At 54.8% G+C, this 12,225-nt stretch overlaps 1 protein-coding gene across 1 annotated transcript; it reads right to left on the bottom strand.

Moving 5' to 3' along the window:
* Nucleotides 1-147: 147 nt before the first annotated feature.
* CDR2L (cerebellar degeneration related protein 2 like) lies at nucleotides 148-12,172 on the bottom strand. Its single transcript, XM_004374159.1, has 5 exons — nucleotides 12,097-12,172; nucleotides 3,054-3,166; nucleotides 2,611-2,759; nucleotides 1,899-2,063; nucleotides 148-1,039 (listed from the first exon to the last, which is right to left on the bottom strand). Exons 1-5 carry the CDS (start codon nucleotides 12,170-12,172, stop codon nucleotides 148-150), a joined length of 1,395 nt encoding a protein of 464 aa, XP_004374216.1.
* Between the last annotated feature and the right edge of the window lie 53 nt (nucleotides 12,173-12,225).

A 12,225-nucleotide genomic window follows, 5' to 3' on the forward strand; every position in this document is an offset into this window, starting at 1 on the left:
GCCAGGTAAGAGGGCCCCCACGCCTGGGCCCGGGGAGGCTGCAGGTGCCAGGTAAGAGGGCCCCCACGCCTGGGCCTGGGGAGGCTGCAGGTGCCAGGTAAGAGGGCCCCCATGCCTGGGCCCGGGGAGGCTGCAGGCAGGGAAGCCTCACTTGCTGCTGTGCGTCTTGACTTTGGTGGCGTTGATGTCGGCCTTGGTCTTCTGGATCCTGGAGAAGATCTCCTTGAAGAGTGCCTTGTACTCAGGCTGGCTCTGCTCCAGCCGCTTGTCCACCGCCTCTACATGCTGGCTCACGCTCTTGGCCCCCACCTTGGCCTCACCCGGGCCTTCCTCGCCCCCCCGCAGGTCCCGCCAGGAGCTGTCCCGGGAGATGGGTCTCGAGGTCTGCACGCCGGCGTGCCGCACGCCAGCCCCGTGCTGCCGGCACTTGCTCAGCAGCTCCTCGTACTTCTCGAGCAGCGCGTGGTACTGCTCGTCCACCTCCCGCAGGATGGACATGCCCCGCTTGCGCACGCTGTTGGCGTGCAGCGTCAGGTTGCCCGCGTGCCGGCTGGCTGGGTCTTTGGCTACAATGGTGTTGAGTGCCGTGTCACTGCAGCTTTTGCGCACGGCGTGGCCTGGGGAGGCAGCTGGTGAGGAGACGCCGTCCTGGGCACCCAAGTCACCACCGCCGCCAGGCTGGGGGTCGTCAGCCTCAGGGGCATGGGTAAGCGGCTCGAGCAGGGCCTCGGCCAGGTGGTCCTCCCGGCCTAGCAGGTAGGTCTTGACCTGCTTCATCTGCTGCAGCTCCAGGAGATCGGCCTCCAGCTCCTGCACGCGCAGGCGGCAGCCCTCCAGCTCACCCAGCCTCCGCTCCAGCTCCGAGTACTCCTGCAGCACGGCCGTGTACTCACGCTCCGCACGCTCCTTGCGCTGCCGCTCCTGGCTCACCTGTGAGCGCAGCGCCCCCACCAGGAACTGCAGCCGCTCGTTCTCCTGCTCCAGGGGCCGCGGGCCCAGCTCCAGGGAGGAACTGTGCAGGCGGAAGGCATCCTCCCACCTGAGGGCCGTAGGGCAGGGGTCATGGCAAGGCCCCAGAGCCCAGCCTGGACACTACATCTGTCTTGTCCATGGTGCTGGACGCTCTCGTGTGGCTCTCTAGACCCTTCTCCCCTTGCTCTCTGCCGCAGGAGGCTGACCTCTATGCCTGCCTCAACTGTCACTCTCTCATGAACTCAGCCAATGGGAGGCACTGGCAGGAGGTCAGAGGGTGGGAGTAGAATGAGGTCGCAGGGTATGTGTCCCCAGGCTCTCTCCTGGGTAGCCCCATCAAGCAGCCCTCTCCACACCTCCCAGGTTCCAGCAACCCCCTTGCCCTCGCCCCCTTAGGCGTGAGATGGTCACAGCTCCTTGCTGTTGCTAACCCTGGGCAATGATATTGACCTCATGAGTTCCCTCCACCCTGCCTACACCTCTTGATTAATCCCTCCTCAATTACTCTGTTTGAGGGGCTGTTTCCTGCCAGGACCTTTACTGAAACACCCACTAAATACATGATATAAATTCTACGTTAAGGAGTCCTATGGTCTTAGATTTGATGGGAACTAGAAGGGGTGGAGGTTAACCCCTCCTGGGTTGGAATCCTACTAAATGTGTGACCCTGGAGAAGACACATGAGCTCTGGGCTTCACTTTTCCCATCTGAGCAGTGGGGACCATAAAACACACCTCCCAGTACTGCCAGGAGAACCACGGCCCCGTCAACGCCAGCTGCTTTTACTCTTGTTAACAACAGGACCAGGGCCTCCCCGATGGCCTGTAAGATGTGCCAAGGCTTGTGCCCACGGCTGCCGGGTGCCCACCCTCCCCTGGCTGGCAGTCAGAGGCCGGCTGCTGCACCGCGAGTGGCCCCTTGCTTACCGGGGGCTGGTGCACAGCTCCTTGAGGCAGGGGAAAGTGTGGACAGTGCGCCTGCGTTCCCGCTTCTCTCGGCGTACCCTCAGCTGCTCCAGGCCCCGCAGCTGCTCCACTTGGGCCTGCAGCTCCTCCACCTGGGCCTGTAGGCGCTCGATGGTCTCCGTCAGGCTAGGGGTAGGGTGGGAGACACACATGGGGGGCACTTTAAGGGGACGGGACCAGCGTTCCTCCCTGTGTATCCCCAGCCTTGGATCCCTGCAGATGGAGGGACGTGGGCTTGGGGACAGACAGGTGACCTTGAGATATGCTCCTGGTGCTAAGCTCAGACAGGGGAACTCCCCATCTACCCAAGGACCCGCCCCTCACCCACACCTCCCAGGCCAAGCCGAGCACCCCTCCTCCGTGCCACCACAGTTCTTTGCACACTTAACACACAGCACTGCAATCAAGTATTTACACGCCAGTCTTCCCTCCCGGGCTGTGCGCTCCCAGAGGGCAGGACAGAGTTGGTTCACCACTGTATCCCTGTGCCTAAAACACAGCCTAGCGCGGCAGCGGCACTTCAAGAAGCCTTGTGACCTGAATGTTAAAGCACACGGCACCGACGGGCAAACTCTCCACCATCCCAGGTTCCTAGCCTGGGCTCCTGGAGAAGGGGCATCCACCAGTCTGCACACCCAGCCCCGGCATCGCCCTCCCCCAGCCCGGCCCTCACCCATGGATCTTCTGCTGGGCAGCCTTACTCTCCAGCACCAGCTTCTGGTTGGTCAGCTCCAGGTCACGGGCCGTCACATCCAGCTGCTCGTACACCTTGGCATGCTGCTCATTCACGTGCCGCAGTGTGTCCAGCTGCTTGGTCAGGTACTGGGGGGACAGGGGGGCTGAGTGGCCCTTTAGAGCAGGTGGGGAAAAATGTCTCTGCCTGGACCCTCCTGTCACTTCTAGAGACAGGCTGGCTTGGGGTATTCATCTACAGGTGTGGGGAGGGGGTGAAGATGGTAGGATAGGGCTGCCTGGGATAGCTGTGCAGGTTGTGGACTGCACAAGGCTGTCGGACTGAGGCTGTGTCTGCTGAGAGGGCGTCTTTTTCTAAGTTGCCCAAAGGCGCACGCAGGCCCTCATGGGGGGGGGTGCCTGCAAGGCCCCCGTGGCCCTCACCTCGATCTCCTGCACTTGCTCCTCATTGGTGGTGTACATCTGCTGCAGAGATTCCTCCAGCTCTTTGTTCCTCTCCAGCAGCGTCTTCCCCAGCTCCGCGGCCAGGTGCAAGTCTTGGGGTGGAGTGGGGGGACAGGAGCAGCATGAGAATAAAGTCAGACCCACCGTCATCAAGTCGATTCCGACTAATAGCGACCCTATAGGACAGAGGAGAACTGCCCCACGGGATTTCCAAGGCTGCAGTCTTTACGGAAGCAGATTGCCACATCCTTCTCCCCTGGAGCAGCTGGAGGGTTCGAACCACAGATCTTCCGGTTAGCAGCGGAGCGCTTCACCATTGCACCACCAGAGCTCCCTACAAAGCCAGGGGACCCCTTTAATGTTCTAAGCATCCATTCTGGACTGGGCCCCAGGGACCCCAAGACAACCAAAATACAGGTGCTGCCGTCAGGGAGCCCCCAGTCTTGGGAGGAGATGTAAGCCAGGAATAAGGCCTTTGGACCGCCTGTCACCTTTACTGGAATGTTCTTTCCCCACACCCCCCAGGCTCGCTCCCTCTCCTCCTTCAAGTCTACACTTAAATGGCACCTTCTCAGGGAGACCTTCCCCCACCACCTGATTGAAAATCATACCCATTCCCACCCTGCACTCCCTCCCCTGCTCAGCTCTTCTTTGCACTTCTCCTCACATAACTTATGAAACAATTACTCAACAACTTACTCATTTATTTTGTTGGTATCCCTCGACTAATTGTAAGCTCCATTGTTGTTGTTAGCTGTGTTATTGTTAGCTGCAGTTGAGTCGGCCCTGACTCATGGCGACCCCATGTACGACGGAATGAAACACTGCCGGGACCTGTGCCATCCCCACAATCAGTCGCAGATTGGACAATGTTCCGGTGTAATACATAGGGTTTTCATTAGCTGATTTGCAGAAGTAGATCGCCAGGCCTTTCTTCCTAGTCCTTCTTAGTCTGGAAGCTCTGCTGAAACCCGTTCCGCATCACAGTAGCGTGTAGGCCTCCACTGACAGATGGGTGGTGGCTGCACATGAAGTGCATTGGCCAGGAACTGAATTAGGGTGTCCTGTGTGGAAGGCGAGGATTCTACACCGAACCACCACCGCCTCAAGCGCAAGCAGGGCAAGGATTTTTGTGTTTTGTTCACTGATATCTCCAGTGCCTAGAACAGTGCCTGGCACAGAGCAAGTTCATAACAAATCTCTTTTGAAAGAATGGATGAATGGAATAAGAGCACCCACAGACATATGGGCACAGTGCCCTGGGACAGTGGATATCGAAGAGCCTAGCTCTTCCTGGGGGCAGCGAGAGGCTGAGGAAGGTGGGCCGCCTGGAGTTGGGCTTGGAAGGGTGACTAGGAGTTTGCTGAGAGGGGAGAAGGGCTTGTTGAATGTTAGGGCTCTTTGGCCCAACTTCCTCATTGTACTTATGACGCTACAGAGAGGGAGAGGGAAGAATGACTTGCCCAAGGTCACCAGCTGGTTTATGGCTGCGCTGGGAGAAGAGTCTCAGTCAGGTGCCATCTGGCCCTCCTAGTGCGCTGCGCCCCTCTCCCAAACCTCCTCCTTTCCCAGTCTAACTTCCAAGGGGCTTTCCGCATCCTGGGTGGCAAAGCCGGCCTCTTCCCCCGGCGGCCTGTTACCGTGCCCTGCAGGACCCAAAGCCCACCCCACCCCTTGCCAAAGGGAAATGAGCACTGAATACCCATCAGAGAGGCTGGGAGGGAATCTGGGGGGAATGTGTGGTGGGGAGGCGGAGGGGGTTAGAAGGAAGAGGCAGGTGCTGGAACCCTTAAAAAATTCTCTCTAGTGGGTCTAGTGCAAGGATACTTAGACATTTGGGGTGATCATCCCCCACTGAACACATATTAAATATATCATTCCCTTTGTTTCTAAAATGACTCAGGCAGGTAGGAGTGACAAAAATATTCCAAAATCAATTGCGGTGATGGTTATACAACTCCATGAATATACTAAACTGTATACTTTACATGTGTGAATTCTATGGACTGTGAATTATAACTCAATAAAGCTGTTAAAAAAAAAAAAAGATTTAGGTAGCTTAGTCCATGGACTAAGACTGGTGGTAGAAGCAAGATCCTTGACGAGATGCTTAGAGCAAGCTCAGGGCTGAGTTTCACAGGCTGTTTTCTTTTTCAAATAGCTTTGAATGCTTTTGTTAAACAAGGCAGGCTGGATGTAAAAAATCAAATGGTACAGGAAGGTTAAAAAACAATGGTAAAAAATTACTTGAAAATAGACCTCATAAAGAATCTTAGGTCTCTAACTGGGAATTTCGTAAACAAATAGATGTGGCCGAAACAGTTGTGAAAGAACGATGGCATTTGTAAGTAATTAAAGTCATGTTCTGTGTGTGCGGCAGGAGTGGAGGGGGAAATGGGACAGAAGAAGGACAAGAAAATACACCACCTACAGAAAGGTGCTGTTAGCATTGTGGTGGCCATCCTTCCAAACAGCTCTCTGTGCTTCAAACATTTACAGATAAAAGTTTGTTGTGTTGTACACAGCGACCCTACAACAGAACAAAACACTGCCTGGTCCTGCACCATCCTCACAATCGTTGCTATGTTTGAGCCCAAGGGTGCAGCTGCTGTGTCAATCCGTCTTGTTGAGGGTCTTCCTCTTTTTCACTGACCTTCTACCTTACCAAGCATGACGTCCTTCTCCAGGGACTGGTCCCTCCTGAGAACACGTCTGAAGTATGTGAGATGAAGTCTCACCCCTCTCGCTTCTAAGGAGCATTCTGGCTGTACTTCCAAAACAGACTTGTTCGTTTTTCTGGCAGTCCATGGTATATTCAATATTCTTTGCCAACACCATAAATCAAAGGCATTGATTCTTCTTCGGTCTTCCTTATTCATTGCCTAGCTTTCACAGGCATATGAGGTGACTGAAAATACCATGGCTTGGGTCAAGTGCACCTTAGTCCTCAAAGTGACATCTTTGCTTTTCAACACTTTAAAGAGGTCTCTTGCAGCAGATTTGCCCAATGCAATCTGTTGTTCGATGCCGCTTCCATAGGCGTTGACCGTGGATCCAAGTAAAATGAACAGAATCATATTTTTCTGTACCTGCTTTTATCAACCAATAACATGGCATGGGTAGTTTTCTGTGTTGATATATGTCTATTTGATCATTTTTAGAGGATGTAGAATATTCTGTTGAATAAAACAAATGAAAAAATCAAACTTGTTGTCCTTGAGTCAATTCCAACTCATGGTGATGACATGTGCTACAGAGGATTTTCTTGGCTGTATTCTTTACAAAAGCAGATCGCCAGGCCTTTCTTCCGCAATGCTGGTAGAAGGGTTTAAACAGCCAACCACTTGGTTAGCAGCCGAAAGCAAACCATTTGCACCACCCAGGGACCATTATACAGGTTCCTAAGTAGCTGTCCCTAAATAGTTCTTATTGGTGAACTTTCAGGGCATTTTCAATCTTTCTCGATTAAAAACAAATCTCTAATTAACTTCGTTGTACAAAAATCTTCGTGCCAGGATAGCAAGAAAGGTTGTACAACTTGAAGAATGTAATCAATGTTACTGAATTGTACATGTAGAAATTGTTGAGAGGATGTCTGTTTTGTTATGTGTATTTTCACCACAATAAAAGTAAAAAAAAAAATCTTTATGTAAATCACTGCCTATTTCCTTAGGATACTTTCCAGAAACAGAATTACCAGAACAAAGCGTAGGCCTCTTTGACTCATTTTGCCATGCTGCAGTCTAGGAAAGCTTTGGTCTTTTTCACATCATGAGGCTATTTCTTACAACAGCTCTCAGTCTAGGCTGGTGGTGTGAACCTAGATGCGTAGAGATGCGTAAAGGCAACTCTACCGGGGCCCATAGGACGCAGTCCAGGGATTCAGCTCTTCATTGCTTCCCCGTTTTATACACAGCGACAGACTTAGGGTCCCTGGAGGATGAATGGTCTCTATACACCCTTCCAGCAAATTTCATAGAAACAGTTGGTTTAGCTGGGTCCTTTGCTAGGTACCAAGTAGGCCTAGGGTGGCGGTTTTCCTCTCGGACGACCCTGGAGCGCAGTGACTCTCATGGGCAGTTGAGGACAGAGGCTCAGGCTTCCTTTTGCCCAAGCTGGGTGAGGATAACATCGCCTTAGGAAATAGAGTGGCCTGGCCAGCCACTGGCCTGGCCAAGAGGCCGAGCAGGTGAACGCAGGGCCAAGCTGCCCCTCAAGACCAAACATAGTCTGCTCCCATGTGAGGATTTGAACTGGCAGAAGTGGAGCCTCTGGGACTGAGGTCCCAGCCCTGAGGTGGGCCTGGTGCCCAGACTTCACCCGGAGAAGGCGTTCCCTGGCTGAGAAAGAGTGCAAACCTGCTATCCTGGAGCAAGGCTGCGATGCCTTAGCCTGGAAAACCTTACGCAGCTTTCCTAAACAGCCATTAAAAAAAAAAAAAATCATAGGTAAGAATCTTTAGCCTTGAGCAATGGAACTTTCTGGTGACAACTCCAACATAAACCCAGTAAATGAATGAAGACACTTGCTTTACAAATCTATTAACAATCAATTGGACAAGTCTGGAGGTGTCCACCCAAGTATGAACTTTGGCTTTGAAATTAGTGAACTGCAGCCCTGTGTGATGTGGGGTTGGCTATCATTCAGGAGCCTAGCAAAATCACCCCCAGGTCATGAGGCTAGAGTCATCCCAGCTCGCTCTTCTCTGTAATGGAATGGCAAGCATCCAGCACATCTCCAAACCAACCAAACCCAATTCGTTGTCGTCAATTCCAACTCGCGGCGACCCCATGCGTTACGGAGTAGAACTGAGCTCCAGAGGGTTTTCTTAGCTATAATCTTTTTCTTTTTTAATTTATTTTAATTTTTGTTGTTGTTGAGAATACACACAGCAGAACACACACCAATTCAACAGTTTCTACATGTACAATTCAGTGACATTGATTACATTCTTCAAGTTGTGCAACCCTTCTCACCCTCCTTTTCCAAACTGTTCCTCCCCCATTAACATACATTCCCTGCCCCCTAAGGTTCCTATCTAATCTTTCAACTTGCTTTGTCAGTTTGATCCCGTATAGATAGTTCTTAAGAGAGCACAACGCTCGAGGCAGATCTTGGCTGTAATCTGTACAGAAGCAGATTGGATGAGTTCGGACTGCCAACCTTTCGGTTAGTAGCCCAGCACAAACTGTGCCACCCAGGGACCTCACATCTCCAAACTATCTGAAATAATTGGTTGTTTTCAAATAATAAGTAAAAAAGAACAGAGGGCCACAACTCATAAATGTTTTCCCCACTAGAAACAGTTGGGTGGTCTGTGAAGAGGCCATTGCTAACTGATACTGCCACCTGCGCTGGCATCAGGGACCAGTCTGCATGCAGGTGTCCTGCATTGAGCCCCTGCAGCTTAACCCAGGGTTCAAGATCACAGAGTCAGAGCTGGAGGAAGGCAAGGCCAAGAAAGACTGCAATGTTATGCTCTTCTTTTCCTGTGAGTGTTCTGGGCTGTGTGTGCCCCCGATGCTGGTGGGCTAGGGCACTTGAAAGCAGGCATGTGGGAGGGTGCCCTGCAAAGTGGTGAATGGGACCTGGCTACCTCCTGATTCAGGGATGGGGAGGACGTGCTGGTTGGGGCGGGGTAGGGGCGGTCTCAGAGAAACTGAATCACAGTACAAGCTAAGCTGGTCAACGCCACCGGGAGGGGTCACGAGGACTCCAGAAGCGGCAGAGCAGGAGGACTGAGTGGAGCCAGGTGCCAGGAAAGGACATGGGCCAGCTGAGGGAAGGAGATTGCTCCAGGCGCCAGGGAGGTGCAGGACCTGAGGGGGAGGGAGGCCTGGAAGTGGAAGAATGGAGGAGCTGGCTAAGCAGGAAGTAAGAGCCGGAGTAATAAACAGCCTGTCACGGCCAGATTCATGGGTCACACTGGACCGAGCCCGGGCCGTACTGAATCTGGGCTGGCAGCTTCCCTGCTGGACCCTGCAAGTGGACTGGCTTGGGGGCCACGGGGTGGTCTTTGCAGAAAAACCCCAAAATCCCACTGTCCTTCATTGGCTGGGGTCGGGGTGGGGCACCAGAGAGGTGGGGGAGGCACAGGGAAGGGGCAGCAAGAAGAGAGGGAAGTAAAGAGGGTGGGACAAGCCAGAGGGGTGAGCTACCCCCAGGCAGGCCTGCGGGGTCCTGCTCACAACCTCCAGGGCACGAATGTCAAGTCCACAGAATCAGGGTCAGGCTACCTTTGGGGCAACCAGGTGGAGGTGGGGCCATGTCAGAGCTCTCCCACAGGGCTAAGGACTCAAGGTCAGGGTTGGTGGGGGAGAGTGGGCACCAGGTCATCAGATCTCTGACTCAGAAGCCAACTCTGTCCTGGAAAGATATACCCACAGGGGCTGCGAAGTCTGTCCCCTCCCCCCAGTGAGGGAGGGAGGTGGGCAGAGAGAGTGCCAGTGCTTAATAATTAATGTGTTTTTCCTATTTAAGGTGCTTGTGGCCATGGGCAGAGACAAGAGGCAAAAATCTAGGCCCTCACTTGTCCCAACCGCCTCCATCCACTGGGACAGAGGGGCATCAAAGTCAAACAGTATCTGTGTGACCAAGCTTGGAGCAAGGGAAGTCAGAGCCTGTCCTTGGGGCAGCAGCCAGGGAGCGGGGACCAGGGAGCCAGCTGAGAAAACCACTTCCTGCGTCTCTCAAAGGTAACCAGGGAGCAGTCGGGCAGAAGAGAACTTGGAGTGTAGGGAAGGGGGAGGCAACAGGCATCTTACCCACCTTGCCACCTAGAGAGGTGGTAGAGGGGGCTGGGCCCATGGGGGTGGGGCCTCAGTAGCTATGCTGGGGACCTCCTCCAACCCCCTCCTGAGCCCTCTGGATGACTCCCACTTCCTAGCCCCTCGTGGTACTTTCACACTGTCCCATGCCTTGGTACAAATGTCCCCCCTCCCCCCCACCTAGAACCTTCCTTCCTCCTCTGCCTGGGATGCCCTATTCCTCCTCCCACTCAAAGGTGACTTGGCATAAACCTTTCTGAGTCTCAGGCTTTCCCTCTCTGCTCTCACTGTCCGCGGGGCCAGTGGCCGCAGAACCCTCCCCACTCCATCCCAGTTGTACCTTTGTTCCCCCTTCAGTCTCCTCTCCTAGAATGTGACATCCCCTGAGGGCAGGCACTATGTCTCCTGCCTCAGCACAGCACCTGGCCCATGGATCACAGCCAGTTGGTGTTTGGTCAAAAGTTCCAGTTTCTTCTGAAACTCTCTCATTTCTGGGTACCTCCTTATCCCTGGGCTCTGGCTACTCCTGGGGCTCCCGGATGAGGGGGACTGCTGCAGGCCAGGCCAGCAGGGCCAGGGAGCAGGAGGCTGCTGGGCCAGAGCATGGCCACCCAGCCTGGCTGGGATCTCCCTCTCGGGAAGCAGCACATCTGCCACCCATATTCCCTGGCTCCTTCCTCCCACATCTGGGCTGGGCACGGTGCTAGAGCCCTTGTTAGGGGTGTAGGAATTAAATGAGACAGCAACAATATAGGCATCAGCTTCCCCTCCCCAGGAGGCCATCTTCCCAAGAGCTCTGCCTCCAATGTTTCCTTCTAGGCTCGCCTCTTCCATGAAGCCCTCCCCACTGCATCCTATACCCATAATGCTGGACCACCCACACTTACTTACAAACTTGCCTCCTCCACCAGCCCACAGGAACCTAGAGAACTGTGACTATTCCCAGCTCCTAGGATGGTGCCTGGTACTTAAGTGAGGCCCAACAGATGTCTGTGAAATGAAGTGTTGGGGGTATTGCCCAGGATGCGGGAGGGGTGGTCACAGCCAGTGTTGGGCATCTTACCCCAGGAGGGGGAGTTGGGCACGGAGCATGTCAGGGTCTACCCCAGCATCCCCAGCCCCATGCTAGTCCTGGAGACTGATGAACCCACAGTCCAGAGCACAAGGGCAAAGACTCATCTGCAGCATCTGGCCACGTGGGGGTGAGTCAGGGCCAGGCAACAAAGGCTCAGGAGCTGGGGAGAGGCCACACTGCAGGGAGAAAACCAGCAAGGCCCGTGGAAGGAGACCCAGGCAGGGCCTAGGGGAACAAACTGTAGCCGACTTGCATCCACACCCCCTGCCTGCAGGGTGACTGTGGGAAAGTCACGCTCCGGGGGATGTTTCCTCCCCCCTCCAGCTCTGACAGTCCTAGAACCTGGCGCTTTGGGGGAGGACAGGGGGATCCACACTACTGCAGCTGGCCTTGGCTCTGACCCTCTCCAGCCTCCTCCTTCTTCCTGTGCTGACTGCCCTGCCCCCTACTTGGAGTGATGTCACTTGGGCCACCTCATCACCAGCTTCTAACCCCCTCCAGCCACCCTCTCTGCTCTCAGATAGGGGAAGGAGGTGGAAGTGGTTCCCTGTTCTCTTAGGTCAAACCCCTGACCCCTCCAAATCACGGGCAGAATGGAGTGGGGGCCCGGGAAGGGAAAGGCCAGGAGACTCCTCCCCACTGAAGGCAGATTGGAGACTCCCACCCTCCTTTCCCTCTCTGGGTGGGGATGAGGGAGCTGGGGAACTTTTTGGGAGTCTTAGGGCTCAGGAATCCTGGCAGGGAAGGGTGCCACTGGAATTGGGATGCGCTAACACACGCCACCCGCAACGCACGCACACACACTCCTCCCGGCAAACGTTCGGAAGTAGCCACCTCCCGGCCTCCTAAGACTCCCCAGCCGGTATCCAGGTCCCCCTGGACACTGAGGGTACCCGGGAAGCTACTGCCTCTAAGATGGGGGGTTGGTGATGGATGCCCTGCTATCTGGGGTAATATGATGATAAGACACGCCCCCCCCCCCACTTTTAGCAGGTCTCTGTCCGTCGGGTCCGAGTCTTCCCAGGTAGCGCCCCTCTCTCCACGTCCCCATTTTCCGGACGCATCACCCCTCGGAGTCCAGCGCGCCCAGCCAAGCCCTTCCCGGGGTGCTGCCGCCCAACAATGGGGCAGTGGGCAGGGGTCGCGGGCGCACCCCGCTTTCCCGTCCCCCAACGCTCACCCCGCTCCAGGTCCTGCTGGTCATACCAGCGCTCGTCTTCCTCGGCGAAGTCTTCCATGCCGGCGGCTCTGCGCATGGCCTGGCTGGCCGCGGCGGGCGCTGCGGCGGCGGACTCAGAGCCGGGGCACC

This window comes from Trichechus manatus, unplaced genomic scaffold (assembly GCF_000243295.1).
Source record: "Trichechus manatus latirostris isolate Lorelei unplaced genomic scaffold, TriManLat1.0 scaffold00028, whole genome shotgun sequence".
In the NCBI taxonomy this organism is placed as follows: Eukaryota; Metazoa; Chordata; class Mammalia; order Sirenia; family Trichechidae; genus Trichechus; species Trichechus manatus.

Coding starts and splice junctions, on each gene's coding strand:
- CDR2L (XM_004374159.1), bottom strand. CDS start 12,172: ATGCGCAGAGCCGCCGGCATGGAAGACTTCGCCGAGGAAGACGAGCGC. Junction 2,760..3,053: donor AGCAAGTGCAGGAGATCGAG/GTGAGGGCCACG, acceptor CTGTCCCCCCAG/TACCTGACCAAGCAGCTGGA. Junction 1,040..1,898: donor GAGCTGTGCACCAGCCCCCG/GTAAGCAAGGGG, acceptor TACGGCCCTCAG/GTGGGAGGATGCCTTCCGCC.